The sequence below is a fragment of the Lacerta agilis genome, chromosome 7 (assembly GCF_009819535.1).
Source record: "Lacerta agilis isolate rLacAgi1 chromosome 7, rLacAgi1.pri, whole genome shotgun sequence".
NCBI lineage: Eukaryota > Metazoa > Chordata > Lepidosauria > Squamata > Lacertidae > Lacerta > Lacerta agilis.
Window position 1 is genome coordinate 26805282 of NC_046318.1, and position 23193 is coordinate 26828474.

At 41.2% G+C, this 23193-nt stretch overlaps 1 protein-coding gene across 1 annotated transcript; it reads right to left on the reverse strand.

Annotated features, from left to right (window-relative positions):
- Positions 1-414: 414 nt before the first annotated feature.
- RBM24 (RNA binding motif protein 24) lies at positions 415-19358 on the reverse strand. The gene is made up of 4 exons (XM_033154613.1): positions 18693-19358; positions 17676-17799; positions 14283-14337; positions 415-2986 (listed from the first exon to the last, which is right to left on the reverse strand). The coding sequence occupies exons 1-4, from the start codon at positions 18858-18860 to the stop codon at positions 2644-2646; spliced, it is 690 nt and encodes a 229-aa protein (XP_033010504.1). The 5' UTR covers positions 18861-19358; the 3' UTR covers positions 415-2643.
- Between the last annotated feature and the right edge of the window lie 3835 nt (positions 19359-23193).

A 23193-nucleotide genomic window follows, 5' to 3' on the forward strand; every position in this document is an offset into this window, starting at 1 on the left:
TCTGGTTCGCCAGAAGCAGCTTAGTCATGCTGGCCACATGACCCGAAAAACTGTATGCGGACAAACGTCGGCTCCCTCAGCCAGTAAAGCAGGATGAGCACCACAACCCCAGAGTCGTTCGTGACTGGACTTAACTGTCAGGGGTCCTTTACCTTTACCGTGTGGTGCTACTGTCACATTTTGTATTGTATAATAAATTCCACAAGTTAATTATGTATCATATGAAGCAGTACTCGACTGAGCCTTCACAATACTGTACAATACTGAACAACCCAGGCAATGCTTCAGTTGCCTTTTGATGTGCATCTTTGAAATCACTGAACTTGCTCTTCTCACAAACCGAGGAACTTTAGAAACACATAGAGGTATCTTGATATGGCAAGAAACTTTTTTTTTTTGGCAAAACTAAATAGGTTGGATTCAACAATATTTTTATTTTTTTAATACAAGTGTATAGATTAGAAGATTTGAAACATTATAAAGCAATATACATAATAAATAACATGCACATGAGAGTCATGTTATCTACCTTATATAACACTGGCTAGTACTCAAAATACTTAAAATAAATCCAGTGACATTGGATAAAGTCCATAAAAATGCTATCCTGTCTTCCCTTGTACGAAATTGTTCAAGTATAAAAAGATTTCCAATACAGTGTAAAATATTAAATTCCATTTTTAGGTCAAGAATAAAAATTGCAAGTTATTGCAGTTTCACAGGACAATGTAAAGCAGCGTTTCCTAGCAAAGGAATTAAAGTTGATCTACAAAGAGATGAAAAGTGGAAAAAACTACCCCTTTCTTGATAGGAGGAAATTCTGACAACCTACCCATAACACACTATGTGGATAATTTCATGGGAGTTTATTTCCACATAGCACATCTAAAAATGGAGCTTCAGGTTCAGTATTCCATTTATCTAGTTCAAACTAAGTCTCATTAAGTTCAGAGGAAAGGGACTTAGTCCCATTTAGATATTACCCCTGTGACACAGGAGTTGTTTCTGTGTTGCCCAGTCCTGTGTGTTACCAATACTTTCTATAATTAGGAACCCATCACATTGTAACAGTCACATGGTCAATTCCCACATCACTCACCTGATCTACAAGGTTCCCATTTGCAGGCATTATTGGTGAGGTGTGTGGCCAGACCACAGAAACAGTTCCTATCAGCACAACAGTAATGCATTATTTGGGCCTTACCTCCTGAGCAAGTGTGTAGAGTGTTATAGCTTTATAACCCAATCCTTGATTTCTTGGGGGAATGTTCCAGTGAAATCAAGAGCTTTCTTCCAAGAAAACAGGTTTATGGTTAAGGTGATCGCGGGAAAAGCATGAAACTAGCATTTTTAAGATCAAAATCTTTTTTTAAAAAAAGTATTGAAAGTACCCTTATAAAAAGAGTACTAACAGAATTTAAATAAACCCATGTCAGCATTTTAGTTGATTAGGTTAATATTTCGTATACTATAGCTAAACCTACTAAATAACTTATACCATGAGATGAATACATAATTTTACAGTTTCACATCTAAAGTTGTTTTCTTTAGAGTGCAGCATAGTACAACTTTCAAAATAAATATATCTTTAAATAGCATTACAATTAAGGCACAATATAACCCACTTAGCATTAACCCTTGAAGAACTGCAATCTCAACAAGCCATCTCATGAGAGACCTATGCTTTTTCCCCAATAAATATTTTAAATAGGTATTAAATTGTATATAAATCATTTTTTTAAAAAAATCCCTTAACACAGTTCTTAAAGGTTTAAATTCAGCAAATTTCTTCCTGCCTTTATTCGCAAGCCATGAATAGATACAATAAATAAAAGGAGAAGGCTGTTGTAGTAAAGAGCTGATCCTATTTCAGAATCAGAATAGCTGACACCAGCAGTCAAAGTTTCCTAAAAGTGAAACAGGATGGAGAGAGGGATTAGAATGTGACAAGCTCATCAAATGAGCACAAGTGATGTGTTCTTTCCAGATCGGTCTGTGTTATTGATTGTCTGTACAGCTGTTGCGCCCATTAATTCCACATCACTTGCTCCATAGTCCCATTCACACAGAGGACAGATGAGAAAATAACTTTGGTGCCTGTCCACCTTTTCCCCCAACCCCCCCCCCCCCAAAAAAAGGCCACGTTCCTTAGTTTGTTCGATGCCCATTAAGAGATAGTCAGAAAGCATTTTTCTTACTCATTCAAACAAAGTTCTGTAGGCCATAATGAAAAGTAGTAATGACAGTCAGTGCTTTCAACATTTAAATAATAGTCTTCAACTTGATACAGGCTACATATTGCTCACCTGGACTTTTTTCCCTGATAATGTAAAATGCATCTTTTACTGTTTTTTTTTTTTTTTAAATATAAGCTTTTTGTTATGTCTGCCATCCTTTCATGATAGGGATGATGCTTGGACTGATATTACGATACCCACCCTACAATACCACCCATGATATGGATGCATGCTGTACAAAGACAGTGGAATCTGTTTTTGTAGTAATACACTATTGCATTGTAGCTTTCCTTAAAGCTGGATTGGTTAAGGTTAATTGCCTCTTTTGTAACTATTTCTATTGGAAGGCTTCAAGGTAAAAATATAGGAAGAGTAAGAAACAGAACTTTCTTCACAAGTCCATCCGCTATTGCATACGGTCTGTTTGCAGCTGTTGTGGCTGGTATTGGCTGAAAGCAGCAGCAGCTGCTGCAGCTGTCCCAGGTGCCGCTGCAGTGATTGGTTGCTGGACTGCATAGCCATAACCCCCGGCTGTGACATATCCTGCAGCAGCTGGGGATGCTGCGTAGGGATACTGGTCATAGGCTGCAGCAGCAGCAGCTGCTGCTGCAGCTGAATACTGAGCATATGCGGCTCCAGTGTAGTCAAGGTAAGGTGTGGTGGAGGCAGCAGCTGCTGTAGGCTGGACATGTGGAATGACTACTCCTGGCTGCACAAAAGCTTGTGGATATACATAATGAGCAGGGATCCTGTTGAAAGACAGAAGACGAAAGTTAGATCTCACAAGTAAATCTTACTTCCAGTTTCAGAACTTAAAAACAAACTCAAATTTAGTTGTTGTTATACGCATAGGGTTGCCACAATAACCAATTTCGATGGACAAATTGATCGTCTAAGCAAGAGCCAAAAGGTAAAGGTCTTACTAAAATCAGAACATAATAATCACCACAGTGTCACAGTGTTAGTGTCGATTTACTAATAATTTTAAATACTTAGAGGGACCTTGAGATGTGTAGGACATCTATTAAAAGAAGGAATAAATGAGATTTCTAGCTATGAGACTGGAGAACAAAGGGTTTTAAATTCAACGGGAAGTGACAGGATCCCCACCCCCAATACTTGCTAAGCAAAGCTAGTGAGCATTTATAAAATTCTTAGCTCCATGAACTGTAGTTATGTTACATGTGAATCTAAGGATAAGTCACAATTTTGTATCGTGGCAAACCTACTTGAATTGCTATGCAGATCCAGCACACATTAATTTCTCTGCAACCTCACAGTCACCCTTATTAAAAAAAAAAACCAAAAAAACCAACAACACAGGCGACAAAGGAGTTTAAATAGAAGTTCACAAGTGTGGTAAACACAGCAAGAATCACACTTTTCAAACGGAACTATAGTGCAATTCACTCCGTCACAGAGGCCATTGAGGGGAAGCTACATAGATGCCTTAAAATACACAACAGTGGTCCCTAGGCACAATGTGCACCACACTTCTGGAAATGTTAAGGCCATGAGAGTCAAACCTGTTGTGACAAATCTGGCCACTGGTGTGTCCTGCTTTGTGCCAGCTTGTTTATTTCTATACAAGACATAGCTTTGGAATGGGTAGGGGCAGGATTATATTCAGGAAGATCTAGTGTTTAACAAAAGCAGAAAAAAATAATTTGTGAGGAACAACCTCACCATTTTAAAATACATTATTTATATCTTCCACATTATTAAATGTTACTTCTTGTGTGTGCGTGCTCAGTAGTACAGTCAGACTAATTTTGATCAGGCTAATTGCAGGGGGTTGGACTGGATGACCCTCGGAGTCTCTTCCATGATTTATAATGTTGATATTTGTAAACACAGCATTTACATAGCATACTGAGTACGCAACATGCTTCATGTATCATCTCAGTAATGCTTACAAGACCACTCTGCAAGGCAGATCAATGTCATTGTGGATGTATGGCTGAAACTGAAGTAATTATTTCCCAAAGACTCCAAAGGAAATATCTCTCTGATATTTGAAAGATGGACTCCTCAGTTCACATTCCTTAGCCACTAGCAACCCAGATCCTTAGTTCTCCACCTGTTATAAAAATAGACACAGGGATCCTGCATATCACAGGAAACCCAAAATTTATTATTTTTACATTATAGTATCACCTTCAAAGCTTTGACCTGCAACTGAAACTGTATGGGGACGGGGGAACCTTCCTATCCACATGATGTGCAACTCTAATGAGATCCAACAGACACACAACGCCACACACAGAGCTCCAGATCAGAATAAAAGCTTTCATGTCTCATGCAATGTCAAAAGATTTCCTTTCCAGCTGTTGCAACAAGTCAGCTCCACCTGGTCACCCTATATAAATATAAGTTAAGATTAATGAGAATATGTTTAAATAAAAATTACTTTTCATTTAAAGTTGCCAAGAAAGAAAATAATTTCAGCTGAAGAATGCTGCCAACTTCGGAAAGTATTCCCCCCCCCACTATGTTAAAAGCGAAGATTGCCTGTTTAGCAACTATCACTCCCCCTTCAATGCCTGCACCTCAAGCATTGAAATGTTAAAAGTTTAACTAAGAAAAATATATATTTTACATCATCAATCTCCCCCTGTCCGTGATGGGAGAACTGCAAAGTGTTAGTGATACATGGAGAAACAGATGAGAATAGAGCAACAAAACTGAATCTTAATCAATGACCTTTACAGATTTATTTATTTTTTAATGGTGATAGCGATTTATCAGTTTTTATGTTGAATCCACTCCTTTCTGTGTATCTAAGGCCTATCTAAATAATAACTTGTATTCTTGTTGCAATGTTTTTAAGCTACACAAAAGATGATTTGTTATACTGTTTGCTTAAACAGATTATTCCTGAGGTTTGCTTCTGTCAAATCTAACAGAGAAGACGGTCTTAGCAATCATGGTGAAGTTCAGTTTATAATATTGGTTGAAAAGAGAACAAACTAAAACAACAAACAACCCTCTATCTTTCTCTACAGTCATCATGGCTCCCGTATCCTTGTAAAGAAGGGAGACGCATACATCAATGCACTCCTACTTAAGCTCTTGTAACTTGTTTCTTTTAAAGCCAAGCAACTAACAGGTGGAGAATTATGAAACACTATCCTTTTAGAACCTCTTGGTTTACAATATGCATGAACTCCTTGCAGGCGCCCCTCTATTATGCCATTTTGCACGTGGTGATTGACAGGACAAGCTGCAGTGGGTCTATTTTTGATCATCTGTCATGCGACAAGGGCTTCCAGCTGAGCAAAATGACTTTATAAGGCCAAAGTAAACTTCCATCTGTTGAAAGGCCAGCATGCAGAGATTGTCATGATACTGAAATGCTAGCTCCTTTTATGCCCAGCAAGGTCAAAAGGTTAAAGAGCAGTTTCCCATTATGCTGCAGAGGCATCTTATTCAGTGGCTTTAGGAGTGTTATTTTGAACTTATTGTTTGGTATATGTATTGGTAGGAACAACTGAAACTGTTCTAGATTTCTTCATTGAAAGGAGATAGTTTTACTTTGGGTGTACTAGAAATAAGCATTAATACCACAAACCTCTTGCTTAGGAGGAGTAAGCCTTGCTGAATACAGTAAGACTAGCTTTTGAGGAAATATGCATAGGATCGTGCCACAAACCCATAAACTTATTCAGTAAAAACAAAATAAAAATAAAATAAAAAATTCTTCCAGTAGCACCTTAGAGACCAACTAAGTTTGTTCTTGGTATGAGCTTTCGTGTGCATGCACACTTCTTCAGATACCTTATTCAGTGGTTTGCTTTTAAGCAAGTGTGCTTTGGATTTCCTATGAGTTGTCTGATTCTATACAGATTTACTCAGAAGTAACTGCTGCTGAATAAACTTGGTAAGCAATCTAAGCAATAATAACTTGTATCATATAATATTGTGGACAAGTCTGTACAGACATACAAGACACTGAAAATGGAAAGATAATTTAGAAAACATAAATACATCTGCCACAAAACAGTTTGTATCAAAATTTAATAGTCTATGTTTTGGTTTTGTACCCAGATTATTAATGAGGTAGCTAACATGTTTCATTCAGGGCTGAAGCAGGAATAGCCTTATTATATCACAGGTGTCCCCTTAAAAAAACCCTTCAAAATAGTCCTTTGAATCTACCCTATAATCACAAACTTTAATTACTGTGAAAGATATTGTATACTTGCATAATATTTTGAACGTTTCATTCAACAATTCATAGGTGCCCATTAAATCAGACGTTTTACTCACTGTTATAAGAATTTTAAGGTCATATATATATAAATTAAATGTTCATAACTGTATATAAACCACATGTCTGAAACCCCACAGATTAGGTCCTGAGCAAATTGAACTCAATATTTCTCTGCAAGGTCGAAGTGGGAAACCTCCCCATTTTCTCTTTCCTCAAATCCTGTCTTAAGGGCACATTCAAGATATGAACAGGGTGTGAGCCTGTGACCTAGATTCAGGAATTAAGTAGTTCTAATAACAAAAGAGTGGCCGAAACCCAGATAATGCATTCAGGTAACTTGCCACTCAGATTTCTGTTGTAGGTGGCCTTTTCTGTGATGTAGGTATGATGTATCTTGGGGGTGGTCTTGGGCTACATCCCTTCTGTGATGTATGTATGATGTTTCTAGGGGTGGTCTTGGACTCCAGGGCGGGCAATTTAAAATGTCTATATAAGGGCTTGTACGCATGACTCTGGGTCCTCCTGCTCTCTCCTGCGTGTGGGGGAGCACCCTGTTGCAACAGTTAATAAAGATCAGGCTTACTAGCTGCTTTGCTTCTCAATATTTTCTGGTTGGTCTCTGTTATTTTCTCCTACAAAAGGACTCTATATGGGCTCTTGGGTACCCCATAAGGGAAAAGGAGCAGTTTGTTGTTGTTTTTACTTATATCACTCACAATACTATATTTGATCACATGTTATTCATTCCAAGCCCCCAACTGCACTCAGTATAATTGCTTAAAACTGGTAGAGGAAGCTTTGTGGAAACTCAAATCCACTTTTTTTAAAAAAAAGATAGCTTATATTAAGCCCTATTTTGTCCCTACTGATCACAATGGAAGCATTTTCAATAGAAGCACATAAAGTCTTAGACAAATGTAAATAAAAACAAAAGAATGAGAGTTTTCTGGTAAGTCACTGATAGTCATTCATAAAAGCACAAACATTTCACCACTGATATCAAGGCTTGAATTCAAAAGCATTTCATTACTGATAAAATCATGTATGTTTTTATAAGCTGCTCACCTACACACATTCACCTGGGAGTGAATTACACTGATCTAAACAGGGCTTACTTCTGAGTAGACTTGCATAGGACTGCACACCAGGTAAAAACATTGGTAAGAAAAACTGGCCCTTTCCTCAGCAGCTGCATGTAACACAGAAGCACGAATTGTTATGTTATCCTTACACATTCCAGGAAATAACGTAAATTGGTTGGCCCAGTGTCCTTTCCACCTTCTTTTAAATTGAAGATAGCACAAGTACTCAGAAAGTTAGAAAAAGCGACCAGCAGCATTAAACAGAGACTTCCAGATCTTAACTTGCAAAATATATTAGCTCTGGCAAATGGGATTTGCTCACCACTGTATCTTTTAAATCTAAGGCCAGCTATTTTGCAACATTAAATATTCCAAGATACAGGAAATCATTTTCAATGGGTGGGTTCAATGCTTTGCTATCAGCTATTATGGAAGATTGATTTACAGTACCAGGTTACTTAGGCATTTGAAAGTTTGTCCTTGCAAAAGCATTTCAGTCAAAAAGTTGCCCATATTTTCCTATCTACACTGCAATTTTTATAGGGACCCATGGAGTGGGGAGAGTTCTGCTGCACAAGTTGAAATCCTTGGTTACAAGCAACAGGGTGGATACAAGTCTCACCAATATTTTCTCTATACTTGGGGAATGAAGTTTAATTTTATGTTTCAATTTTAATGGCAGACTGTAACTCCAAGGTTTTAAATAATATAGCCAAGTTCCTCAATGTATCCAGAGTCAAAATTGCTTTTAAAAAGTATTTCTGATTGTTCAGGTATTCTGTTAAATGCTTATACAGTGGCACCTCAGTTTTTGAATGTCTCTGTTGATGAACATTTCGGTTTTCGAACGCCGCAAACCTGGAAGTAAACGCTCTGGTTTTCTAACGTGCTTCGGAAGTCAAACATGAAACACAGCTTCTGTATTGAGTTTTCCATTTTGAGGATTCCATACTGAGTTTTTGAACGTTTCGGAACTCAAACGGTCTTCCGGAACAGATTCCGTTCGAAAACTGAGGTATCACTGTACAATTTGTGTGCATGTATAGTGTTTTTTCTCTGCTGTGGTTGGCTTGACACCATAGTTGTAACTATTTTTTATGGTCTGTAGACCAAATAAACTGAAAGGAATGTTTTTAGTAGGCACACAATGAGGTTTGCAGTGGGTACAATGAGCCATAGGGCCAATCTTTTCTCATACCCATAATCCAAACCTTTCAGGGTAAAGTTGCACTCCTGGTACATTTTTCATTTCAAGTATTCCTACAATCAGTGCTTTTCAGGGAGTACTCAACGGTATGCAGTACTGGAGCCTGTTTTCATTGTTAAAAAGTGTGGCACTTACTGTAACAACTTCATGGTGAGTACCAGCACCTATTTCTCTAGAAAAAAAGCACTGCCTACAATGTAGGACATTACAACTGTGGAGGTAACAAATAATGTCCCCAAATTTCAGCCACTTTCCAAGGGTTGCCTAACTTGGGAACCTCAGGTGTTAGACCCCCAAGTGCCATCAGCCACAACTAGCATGGCCAATACTCGGAGTTGTAGTGAACAATGCCTGGAGAGCAACAGGTTAGGCATCTCTTAATTTAGCATTTTTGTTCTTTATTTTTGCCTGGGATAAAAATAAATCTCAAGAAAACCAACTGAATTTTACACACAGAGTGCTTATTTGTCGCAGTCAATGTAACATGTGTGCATAAACATTTTCTAACAAGAAATGAACCAGTGATGCAGCAATGCCCAGACATTTAATTTTGAAAACCAAAAAGAGCCTAGGACAAATAAAATATTCCAAGATAATAGTTTTTTTTTAAACCCTATTTTTTGTCTGGGACTATGTTCTTGTTTTGCGACAGACAAAAATGTCCTGTGGCTTTTTCAAACAAAACTTGGTCCATGGAAGCAAACTTAAGTGCTCTTTTTCTGACACAAATACACATGGCTTCGCTATGGGACATTGTACTACCCAGAGAAACATTTGAATTTAGATTGGGGTCCCAATAAAACCATTTGTGTTCTGTTTCCCAAGGGCGTGGGTTACTGTTTAAAACTACTGTACTGTATACACTGTTAAAAAAAAAATCCCAGAAGAGGCTGCATATACCATATATAAATAGCACCAGTTAATTATGGTGGCAGTAAAAACTTCAAAACTGGCCATCACCAGATCATCATGCTTTATATTAAAAATAGGTTTCTAGTACCTAAATTTATGTGAACAAAACCAACACTCTAGTTATACTAAGATTTCCAAGAAATGAATTAAGCAAATGTTTTTGAACTAAATACAACCAGTTGGAGAAGAAACTGACAGTCCAGAAGGCACTAACTTCTGGCTTTCTAGGGAAGAAATGTTATGAAAGCATAACCAGGTTCTCTCACTATGCTTAAACCCTTTTAAATCACACTGTGTCCTACTAACAGTAGCTGAGGACAAAATATAGCAGGCACTCACTTTTCTGTCGGTACCAATGGCCTGTATTCTGGAAATGGCAGAATATCAGGAAAGAAAACTTTCATTACAAATTAGTAGGGACAGCCACTATGACCACTATGACCTTTATATAAAATGTTAAGACATTTACCTATTAACGTAACACTAGGCAAAAAATGCTATTCAAAAACAAAGGAAGTCTGAGGTGTTTTCGCACCTCCCAAAGTAAAATACCAAAGGGGGGGGGAAAATATTACTATACTACTATACTATACGTCCATACTAACAGTGGGGATGGCGCTGTGGTCTAAACCACTGAGCCTCTTTGGCTTGTTGATCAGGTGGTCAGCAGTTCAAGTCTGCGCAATAGGGTGAGCTCTCCTTGCTCTGCCCCAGCTTCTGCCAACCTAGCTGTTCGAAAGCACACCAGTGCAAGTACTTAAATAGGTACCGCTCTGGTGGAAAGGTAAATGGTGTTTCCATGTGCTCTGGCACTCGTCACAGTGTTCCGTTGTGCCAGAAGCAGTTTAGTCATGCTGGCCACATGACCCGGAAAGCTGTCAGTGGACAAACGCCGGCTTCCTCGGCCTGAAAGCAGAGATGAGCGCTGCACCCCATAGTCACCTTTGACTGGACTTAACCATCCAGGGGTCCTTTACCTACTAAAACCTTTCAAAATGCCCACTCAGGGTCTGATTTCCTCACTATTCATCACGTCTACCACCTCATATATTTGCACTGTTTTCAAATGAAAATCTATGTGACCATTGTAAGGGAGTTACTTAATGACGGCTTTTTATGAACAGCTTGGTCTTTTTAAAAACAATTCTGCAGATTTGCACACTACAGAAAAAGTGATAAAACACACAGCACACTTTTAAAAAATGAATTAAAATGTTTAAATCAAGGGTTGCCAGGGGGGTGCCCACAGGCATACATGTGCTGAGAGAGACCTTTGTTGGTGCCCATGAGGTCCCCTTTCTCACTGAAGTTAGTTTTGAAAGAAGCATTCTGTTACGGACAATATAATGGCTAGCAATGTGTGATTTGCTAATGTGTCTGTCCGGTGCCCATGGCAGTTTCTCCAGTTTGCAAAGGTGCCCATGAGCCCAAAAAGGTTGGCAAGCCCTGGTTCAAATACAGTGTTGCATATTCAATCCATTTTAAAGTGTAACTCAACCATATGCACAACCTGTCAAGTAAGACTTTTATTCGTTCAGTTACAATATAGCCCTACAAGCTACTTTAAAATTGTTTTACGTACAGCACAGTGCTATCCATGCATATTCACAGACCTTAATGGGACATAATATCAGCAGGATTGCAACTATCCAGATACTCAATTTCTGAGATTGGCTAGTTACAGGTAGGTAGCTGTGTTGGTCTGCCATAGTCAAAACAAAAATATAAAATCAAAAAATCCTTCCAGTAGCACATTAGAGACCAACTAAGTTTGTTCTTGGTATGAGCTTTCGTGTGCATGCACACTTCTTCAGATACCTGGCTACTTAGAAGTATTAGGGCATATTCCAATTACACGTTCCAATTACATGTGTTTAAGTTTATATACTGGTCACTTTGACTGCAATTGTGATCTGATTGCGAGGTTTTTTTGCTAGGTGAATGTCTTTGTTCATTCCAGATACTCCAGTTGAATGGGGGACCTCTAATATTCAGAATAAGTCTTCCCTCCAATACACACACTACCAAGGCATTCACTTTAACGGAGAAAGTGACTCGATAAAAACAAAATGCTGTTTACATGGAATTGCTCCACCCTCTTAAGAAATGGATGGGACACAATTATATTTTTTTTTGGGGGGGGGAGAGAATCATGTGCTGGCTAAACAAGCCTTATATCAGTTGATGAAATATCCAGCTTAGTCTTCCTCACATATCTTGTTTGTGTATTGGGCTTTAATTAGGTTGCAATCACGGGTGGAGAACCTAAGCCCTATGAGCCTAAGTAGGTCCAGTACAGGCCCCTCAAAGTTTTTATCCCAAACCATACCGCATGTGCAGTCACATGCAGCATCATAGGACATGTAAGGACAGTGGTGCCTACCATGGAACAATTGCCAGCTTGTTTGAAAAGTTCCCAGTTATTCCATTGCAAGCGGATCTTGCTGACAGCTGACTGGTGGTCACAGTAAGACTACCGGCATCAGCTATACTAAGGAGTTCACCATTGGGATTAAAACAGCACCTGCAAATGGATTTCAGAAGGACTTGCCATAACCACTGATCCGTGAGAATATTTCAATTTTTACAGGTGGGGGAATCTAAATATTTGATTCGCTAGCTAGGTTCCATTCCCCACTCCTGCTACATACACTTACCTATGGGTAAGTCCCATTAAACTCAGTAGGATTCCTTTCTGAGTATGCATGTATAGGATCTGTGACGTTAGTCTCTTTAGCTGGTGTCTGCTAGCCCAACCATCTTAATAGACCAGCTAAAGAACAAACTGGATGTTTAACATTTCCAGTTTTAAAAAAATGTAAATAGCAGCTGGGGGTGATCAGGATAAGAGCATGCAGCATGGGTGTGTGTGTTACCCTTTCCTCCCATGCTGCGTTCTTGATTAAAGAACCCCACCGTTTGTGGGGAAGCTTCCATTGACGCCAATGAAGGCATCTTCTAGAGGAGGGACATTTTAATTGAGACTCCAGTGCGAGAGGAAAGGGTTAAAACCCTGCCCAGCTCTGCTCCATAAACCTGCAGACTCTTGGGCTCTGTTCTTGGTTTAATAAAATGCCAGGAGAATGTTATATGCCACTACAGGTGCCACAAAATACCTGCTCCACATTTGTAAGAACTCAATCATTTAGTGTGGCAGTACCTACTCTTCGGAAATTCCTGCCTGTTGATATCAAGCAGGAAAACTTTCTCTGTATTCTTTTCATCGCCTGCCAATAACATTCTTTTTTTTGACAAGCCTACCCAGATGCTTAGAAATGCTGGTATGAATTTTAATCTGTTTTAGCATCTAATATGTTTTAATGTATTGGAACTTTTTCCTGATTTTACCTTTTTGCAAACCAGTTTGGAGGTTTTTATTACAATAAAGTGGAGTATAAATTTTATGAAATAAAAATAAATAAATGTAATATATACTTTGGACTTTGTTTAGGCAGTCAGTAACATGGTTGCTAATGTCTCATTTCAAGATATATAGTGTTTCAGAGCTATTCTCAAATAAGCATGCATGCTTAAAGTTTATCCCCCCTCCTTTCCTTGTTAAGTATTCAACTAACTTTTTGTCACGAGCCTTGCTCAACAAGAATCAAAGAGGAGACAGCGTACAAGACACTCAAGCAAGCAGATGTCACCTCCAACTTTGATGCTTAATTGTAGAAAAAAATGCACAGCAACTTTAGGAATAGCATATGTTTAAGTAAATCTGCGGAAGGCTAAATATATATATATAAATTATCTAATGGGAAAGTGCACGTGGACGCACATTGTTAATACAGGGAGCTCCAAACCCTTCCCAAGGAACAAAACCAAAACTGTAACATGCAAGCAATGTTGATTTTTCTTTTTTTTTAAAAAAAGAAATCAAAAAAGAAACCACACAAATTTAGCACTCACTACAAAGTACGGTTAAAAAATAAATATAAAAAAGAAGTCACAGGCTACAGCTTGAAAGCAAGAGGAAAAAAAAAAGTCCCTTCGCTCCCCATGGCAAAGTCAACACTTCTCCACAAAACCAAAATGAAAAGACCACCAAAAAAACTTTCACTACAGCTCTCTCAATAAATAAAAGCACACAGTTTAGCTATCAACACCACTTCATTACTGTAATAAATAAATAAAAAAGCACACGGATGTCTATTGACTATATAGGAAAAAAACATACATGCATCGTTAATCACCATTTTAGCTTGGTTTGTGTGTTTGAGTCTACTGGTTACAGAGTTTAATTCCAAACAGAACTATTCCACCTCTTATCATCATATCCTTCTCATCAGTTATCTTAACTGTAAACGATCCCTGTCAGATTAGAAAGAGATAAATAACATTGAGTCAACCTGAAGAAAAATACCGTATGGGGCACAGTGGCTTATTAAAAGGCACACCTTCTTGTTTACCACATGATCTTACGAGCATAGGGGCTGCTTGAGTGCAAGGCCGGCATGCATCTTACACCACTTGACTCGGATATAGTATTTATTTAGAGAATTATCAATGAAGTGATGGCATTTTTAATCTGGAAATTTGAAAAATATAATTTTATTTCCAACAGTCACGTTAACGACGTACACGCTACATTGTTCCCACCCCCAAATATGAGCTTAAGGCAGACTTACCCAAAAGGCCTCTGTATTAATGCTGGGTGGAGCTGCTGAACACCAAAGGCAAAACCTAACAACAAAACACATCACATTCTCTAGGTGAGCATTGCATTTACTTCATGTGAAAATTCTAGCAACCACCCTGTGATCATTCTCAGTGAAGAGGAATATGTCACAGCATAAGCCTACTCATGTATGCTCAGAAGTAAGTTTCACTGCATTCAGCGGGGCCTGCTCTCAGGTCGTGTGAATAGGATCACAGTCTTAATAAACTGTGCAGTATTGATTTTAGGTAAACAAATCAAACAAAAAAATGTGATCTGATGCCATATGGTTTGAATACCTTGATAAGACCAGCTTTATAAAGTACAAAAGTATTTCTCTCTCTTGAGCATTATGATGTAGAATTAATGAGCTATTACTTCTGGGTAAACTGCTGTAGCCTGGAGCAGATTTAACATTCACCATCTTCTAAACTTGGATGCATGTCCCTCTCCTGTATGAATTTCAATTGCCATTCATGGTTTGAGTTAACCATGGTACAGGGTTATATACCTGCACTGGCACTAAACCTATGGTCAACACTAATCAAGATAATCCAGACAATGCTGATGCAGAGATAACATCACACTGTTAAAACAAACCATGGAAGTGAGAGGCATTCTGGCAAGAGTGAGGGGGGAACTTGCAAGTCAGTTGCACACTCCTGATCTCCTAACCATGATTCACAGCTGATTCACTGCACCAGGCTGGTTTGATCCCGGCTTGATTATACAAACCACAGTCTAAACCAGGCATCCCCAAACTTGGCCCTCCAGCTGTTTTGGGACTACAACTCCCTAGCTAACAGGACCAGTGGTCAGGGATGATGGGAATTGTAGTCCCAAAACAGCTGGAGGGCCAAGTTTGGGGATGCCTGGTCTAAACTAACCAGAGCCCCACCCCCTTTTTGAGTTTGGGCATAACAATAAACTGATAAGGGAGTACAGAAGCTGAGCTTCACTTCTGCTCAAACATGGCATGGAGGCTTTCAATCTCCTGCTTGTGGCCATACCAGATGACAAGGGAGTGAAGAGGCAGAGGCTCATTTCTTATTCGCATAGTACTAACGGATGGTTTAGTGTTATATCTGAAATGGTCTGGTCTGATTTATCACTGTTTACTCAAGTATTTAAACACATCGTTTGGCTACCTGTGTTTACCATCTTCTCAGTACTCACTTTTATAAGCTGATTCTACAGGGCAGCAGCAACTATGATATGTCAATTTATATAGACTGTGCCAATTCATAGTTAGTACAAATTACAGTTCACAAACCCACTTCAAAATCGAGGTTTCCACCTCTGGTTTACTGGACAACTGCATGGTTTGGCATGATGTCTGAACTGAGGCACTGTAGATAAGTAACGGAGGCTCACATACATTCCCATTAAGAGTTATGGGATATTTCCTATGGATTCCAATGTGTAAACAAGATCATCCAAAACAAAAAAGCAGTTGCTTGGTACCTCAGATAAATAAGGAGTTACTGTAACATTACAACCATGTTAGCCACCTTGTTAACCGATTAGTTCAGAATGGTTTCTACACAATTTCACTATCAAGGACCCACTGGTGGTAATAGGATGGTTAAAATGGAGATGTTTGGGACAATGGGATAAAACAACCCTTAATGCTTTCAGTGGAAGAGGTTCATAAGAACGGACTGGTGGGTCAGAGGGAGCATGAAATTCTGTTGAAGCTCAGCCACTGGATTTTAGGAACCTGGTAGTTACTATGCCAATTGTTCACATTCCCTTAATAGCCCTAAATAAAAATCTCTAGCCTTTTAACTTCTAAAATCAGAAGCATTACGCTGGAACCCGCTGCACTAATTCCACATATGGAGATGTGTGGCGGCTGACTGTAAAAAATATTATGCACACATTTGAAGGCTGAGCTCTGGTACTAAGGACAGCTTCCAAGGTTAAACTGTAGCTCAGATTCAGCCCACGTTATCCCCAACCTTTACTTAGAAAACAAAGCCAAGTAGCTTTTTATCCCATGAATACCAATACTGAGTTCAGCAAAACAATGAAGCCCATAATACACTCTGTTTTTTTCTTATCAACATGGGAAAGTATGTTTCTGTAAATGCAAAATGGGAATTCGGCCTCACAAATAATTGGAAGCCATTCTAGGTGGTCACTTCTGCTTAGACCGGACAAAAAAGTTGGCAGCCATCTGCCAGAGATGGCGGCAAGTGACTAGGTTAACTGCCAATGCCGTCACCCTATTGCACCATGTAGCAGGTGCGCATTTGCACTATTTTTAAATTATTTATTAAATTTATATATGTCCAACATTACAGGAGCACATTGTGAAGTAAGCCATCCAGCATGTCCTCTTGGAAACAGGTGGTTTCAGACCCAGAAATTTATATTCATATAAAATAGCAGAATTCATCTCCAATAAACAATGGTGCCCCTGTTTTAATGTGCTTAAAGTTTCCAAAGGAGGACATTCGTTTAAGTAATGTACCACTCAAAACATACAGAAAAATATTGAGTTGTACCTAGTCCTATGTATCTACTATTTATGCACATAAAGGCTATAATCCTATGCACATTTATTTGGGAAACAATGCATCAGTGAGACATAACTAAAAGTAAGCTTACACAGGACCAAGGTGCAAGTTTTTAATATGAGGAAAATGTCAATAATGCACATTTTCAGCACATATACAAATTATACTTCAAGGCAGTGGTTTCTGAACTCATACCCCTATTTCTGGGAAACGTCTTACCAAAACATTTGTTTTGTGAGGGAACGTGTAAGGCTCCCTGCAAACACAACTGATGTGCACAATGACTAGCAGATCCAGACAAATGGATATTCAAAAATATTTTACCAAGGAAAGCCCCTTTTCCATTTTCCTCTTAGATAGTGAAGTGTGTTTGCCTGTTTTGTGTGTACACTCACAGGAGAATAAGCCCTGCCACTGCATAGCTTTTGGAAGTAGTGGATTACTTCCACAGCTCCAGCATATAACCCTCATGGAAGTATCTTATGTCTCCCACCACAAACAGTCATAGGAGACCCCATGGCTTTATGCTCAAGGATAAGGTTACAGTGGTGCCTCGCTAGACGAAAATAATTCGTTCTGCGAGTGTCTTCGTCTAGCGATTTTTTCGTCCAGCGAAGCACCAAGGCAGAAAGCGGTTTTCGTGACGGAAAAAAAAAATTGTCTTGCAAGGCAGCCCCATTGACTTTTTCGTCTTGCGGGGAAGCCTTCTGCTAGCGAATGCCTTTCGTCTAGCGAGGCATTCGTCTAGCAAGGCATTCGTCTAGCGGGGCACCACTGTATAAGTTTTCATTCTCTGCTCGGCTGATAAGAAGCCAGGTAGGGAGGACAGAGACTGTTCTTACCTGGCTGCATTATCCTTGGTTTTGCTCCTAGGTATGCTAGGTTCACATTAGCCTTTCTGCCATCAATGATTGGGTTAGGATCTTTGCAGGCCCTTTCGGCAGCAGCTCTGTCAGCCATGGTTACCTTGACAATAAACAGCGCAGGATATCAGAACTCATGTATTTGACACGACTCATATAGTACAGTACGCTGGTGCAATGTGAAATGGAACACCGTTTCCAACAGGCTCTCTCAGAACTAACCCAAATGAAAGCGCTACTACTATAACAACACAGCAACTTTAGGGTTGTTGTGGGTGTTTTGTCTTTTGTTTTGTTTTTTTGTCAAATTACTCTCACACAAAAATCAGGCTATATTTGAAGCGTTTGCCATTTCCCAGAGCACGGAATTGGAATTTTGCAGGCACCAAACACCCACTGACACAGTAGCATGTGCTGCAGCAGATAAAAATACAAACGTGTCATATCAGCCTGTAACCAGCTGGCTCCATCGGATGCCAAAATTTCACTAGCAACTTTTCATATGCAAGTTATGATGCAAATCTCATCTGAAGGGCACAGCACAGCTTCCCCCCACCCCACCCTAGGGTTTTCTTTCCTTTTCTTACCTTCTAGAAAAGAAAGAAGTGGTCAAAACACACAATCCCGTCGACAGGGGAAAAGGAGACACCTCGTAGTTCATGTCAGTATTTATTGCGCCTATCAGACAGCTGCTTTTCCAATCCGTTGCTCACAACAAGTTTTACTTAACTTCCAGGAAGTTCAGTTGGCTCACCTGCTTTACCCATCCCAGTCGCCTGACGATCACGCTTCCCCTCCTCCTCCACGCTTTTAAATTTTTTGAGAGGACGACGACGCGATATCCAAAAATATCGCCGAGCGTCTCCCTTTTCCCCTTTCCCACCTCCCGCCTCCTGCCAGTTGGGTTTAGGTAGCTGCGTTATTAGCCGCTTTCCAGGCGCGCCCGCACACCCCCACGTTACACGAGCCACCCATCCCCGCGTCCTTCGCACTTACAAATCCGTATCCCCGGGATTTGCCCGTTTGCCTGTCGGTGATGACCACGGCTTCCTCGATCTCCCCGAACACCTCGAAGTACTTGCGCAGGCTGGAGTCCGTGGTGTGGTAGGGGAGACCCCCGACGAAGATCTTGGTGTACGTGGTATCTTTCTGCGTCGTGTGCATCTTCCAAAACTATGCCGCTCTCCTCTAGCTACAAGCCCCGCGCAAGCAAGGGCTGCTGGTGGCGGTGGTGGAAAAGAAAGTACAAAAAAAGAAGGGGGGGAGACTCCGCGGCGAGTTGGGTGGGCTTTGCGAGTGCCGCTCACTTCCAGCCAACTTCTCCCACCTTCCGCAGCGACTCCCCTGTTTTATATTTCTCCCCTGTCTCTCTCGCTTGTCAGCTCTTTCCTTGCCCTCCAGGTAGGCAGGAGGCGTCGGGAGCTGCCTTGAGGTAGACGCTGTTCACGAGGAGGCGGAGAAGGTGGCAGCAGCGACCACAGCAGCCGGAGCAAGAAAAACACCAGGGCCCAGCCTCAGGCGACTCTGCTGCCTCCCGCCGCCTTTGGCTTTCCTCTAAAAAGCCGCCAGGCGCGACCTCCCCAACTCCCGCTGCTCCGCCCTCCCTCCAGCAAAGGGGGGCGGGGAGCCGGGCGGGGCGGGCCTGGCTATTGGCCGCTTCCTCGGCGCGCCGCTGCCACCCGGCCGTTGGAAAGGAACAGCTGCTGTGTGTGTGTGTGTGTGCGCGCGCGCGCGCGCCACCCTGGCGAGAGAAGGCGAGCCGGGAGGAGGAGGGGGGCGGGAGGATCCACGTGCGCGCTGGAAGGTGGCCTCGGGCGCGGCGCGCACACGCGCCTCCCTACCTCCCCCAGCTCTGGTCAGCCGAGCGCGAGAGGCTGAGGAGAACCGAAAGCGCCCCTCAAGTGCGGACGGGGAGAAATTCCCTCAGCGCGCACTGCTGCTGCTGCTGCTGCTGCTGCTCACTTTGGCGCCACTGCGCACCGAAACCGAAGCTCTCCAGGCAGCCCCGCTTGCTCTTTCGTTTCCCGCTGGTGGGCTCCGTCTCGTCTTGCGCCAGGTGGTTCTAGGTTATCGGGTACCGAAGTAGCCCCACGGGGCGGGTTGGGGGAGAGGGTGAATCTCCTTCTCCCCTCAGACAAAGGAGCTTGCGGCTTCCCAAGCCTCCTCCTCCCAGAGACGGGAGAGCGAGAGCAAACGGGCAGAAGAGGCTGGTGCCCAACGCTCCTCCTAGGGCAGCAGCACGCTTTATTTTCTTCGCGAGTTAGGACCATGGACGTAGCCAAGGGGGGCAGGGAGAGGCATCTCCCCCCCCCCTAAATCGATAGAAATACATAGCAAACTGAGGTTCTGTCCCCCCCCAACCTAAGGCCTGCCCCGACAACAAAAATCCTGGCTATGCCCATGGTTAGGACAGTGGGATAGTGAACTCAAATCATAGGAGCCTAGGGATCACCCCAAATGAAATATTTGAGGGGGTCACACACCCCTCCAAGTTGATGGTTATTGCCATTCAAATGGTGTGTGGGTGCCATGGCTTTTGATTAATTGTGTGGGGCAGGGTTTCCTGGGGCCTCGCAATATTTTATTCAATTTGGCATTGCTTATTCAGATGTGCAGGCAAAAGCTCCATAGCCATACCCTTCATAAGATGGCAAACATGAACTTTTGGCCGGTGCAGACACGATGCCTTTAGTACCTGGCTTGCTTTTTTCTTAGCCTTTGCTCTCCCTTCACTGGTTTACATTCATCCACATGAAGAATTTTAGAGGACTCAATACAAACTGAAAATGGCACTTAACCCTTAGGCAGGCAGGCAAGTTAATCTACCTCTTCCTGATCACATTGTGTGGATTTTGCTCCTGTGGAGAGCTTACTTAGCATGCAGAGGATTGTAAATAGGAAGTGACATCATTTCCCCCGCTGTGCCAATATGATGACACTTTTCCCCTGCTCCACTACACCACTGGGGTTTGGCTCAGTGTAGATGTGCAAGCGGACAGAGGTCCTGGCTGCTGGTGGAAGGAGGATTCATCTCATCTGCTTGCTTTCCCAAATCCACTTTTCCTCTGAGAGCCGCAGCAGCAGAAATTAGGTACAGCAAACCTAATCCTCCCTTACTGCTCCAGACGTCTGACAGAATACCAATTTCCAGGTCGCACATTAACAGAAGAGAGCTATTGCCCTTGGGTCCGGCTTGTGGGTTACTCATAGTCACCAAGCTGGCCACTGTGAGAACAAAATGTTTTGTGTGATCCAGAGGAGCTCTTAATAGGTTCACCGAAAGAGAGACTGAGCAAGCAGAGGAGGTTGGTGGCTTCTGACTCCTCATACTTGTACTCTGGGCAAGCATGCTGAGCTCTTTTTGTCCAAAGAAAGTATGCAAGCAGGTAGGGCTCTCCCCGCCCCAGTGCGAGAGGGCAGGCAAATGATTCAAAGCTGTGACAGCCAGACGTCTAACAAATACTGCTTTACCAATACTCAGTGCTACACAACTCGGAGAGGATTTGCTTGCTTGAATTCCCCCAGTAAGTAGTGCAGCAGAGATGACTAGAGTTTGTTTTCATGTCCTTTGGAGTTTTAGATGGCCTTTTAAAATGGCACATTCATTGCGATTTGTGCTTGTGATGTTATCAGGTTGGTCACACACGGTTCCCCTTTTAATCCTGTTTGCACCTGCAGAAGTTTTGGGTGGTTACCTGTCTTTATTTCCAGTCATTACATGCCCCATAGCTTCTTGCTGAAATCTCGTAACTTTTTATACCATAAATGTTCTGGTTTATTAGTGTCTCACTTTCATTGCACTATAGCCCCTGTGGACAGCAATAATGTGGTAGACCTGAAGAAGCATTGCAGAACAAACTAAAGCAGAATAAATCCACTATTAACATAATATTATTGTGTCAGGAACATGCTGCAGAATACAACTGGAAAAAAACCCAAAAAACACCCGTCTGGAAAGCTCCTAAGAGTCAACACCTTGAATTGAGTTATAAAGATTATTCAACCAGTATAGATCAAATAACTTGACTCCCTGATTCAGGTTCAAGCCTTGCTACTTTCTTTGCCATGCCAAGTCTACTCCACTGCTAGGAACAAGCAGACTTTTAACTGCACTTCAAGCTTAAGTGAAAATTCTCTCGAAATTTACCTATAGGGCTTAAAAATATTTCCCCCTCAGAACTCCAGTTTTTCTGTATGAGAAACCTAATCTTAGAGCAAGAGCAATAAAGTTCCATATGTCTACTTTTGAGTAGACATATATATATATAGGCTTGCACTATAAGGCATAAAGTATGGTTCAATACACCATCATGTGCACACGGCCTGAGTGCATGAACAAAAAGACAAACCACAAAGGGTTTGGATTAGCATGATGTCCAAGCCCAGGATTGTACTTTTGTTTCACTCTAACAAATCATGATTGCTAAGCAAATAAAACTGGCTAGCATTCATGGTTTGTTAGGAGGAACCAAACCACAACCCCAGGTTTGGATGTCACATTACGTGAAACTGTTTGTGGTTTGTTCACCCACTTCTGTGAACAGAATGGGAGGCCTTGGGCTGCGTGCCCCAGTGTGGCTTGCAAAACCATACTTTATGGAGCGTTACACGGGTATGCACTTGCTGAAACAGAACGTGTGTTTCACCAGCACATTTTACTTTGCTCTCAGTCTCCTAGGGCAAAACAAGGTTCAGATATTTATTCTGAAGCTTTTGCTTTGCTGCATAAAATTGTTCTTTTGAAATTAAATCACCATTAAACAACATAATCACTTTGCTTTATGAGATCAGCTTCAAGACATCTCAGAGTAAACCTCTAGCGCACCAATGTATCTGTGATGGACAAATGAAAGCCGTGTTCCAACTTAAGAAATGCAAAATATATATATAGCAAGATTCCTGCTGGATCAGATAAAAGTCCCATCTGATCTAACATTCTGTTCTCACGGTGGCCAATCAAATGCCTACGGAAAGCGGGGCATGATTGCAATAGCACCCTCCCATTATCGATCTCTAGCAACTAGTATTTGAGACTTAGAATCATATAATTGTAGAGTTGGAAAGCACCCCAAGGGTCATCTATTCCACCCACTACAATGCAGGAATCTTTTGCTCAGCATGGGGCTCAAACTCACATATTATATTATATCATATCATATCATATCATATCATATTATATATTAATGTTCATATAATTCATGGTGCTAGTGCGTTGAGCTAGTTACTAGTGGAACACTTATTTTGCATCATTGCTTTTTATGTAATGAATAAGGGTCAATAAGGACCCTTACATTATAATTGCTCCCCACAATAGTAAAGCTGGCTGTTTAGTATTAGATACCACACAACTGGTGGCACAATGTTTTAAGTGTCAAAAGGCAATTGTTTATGACCTTTAAGTTGTGTAACTTTATGTGCTGCTCTACTTACCGTAAGTAATAGGAAACAGATGCCAACCATTCTTGCCAACCAGCCATCAATGAAGGACCTCTGTGGT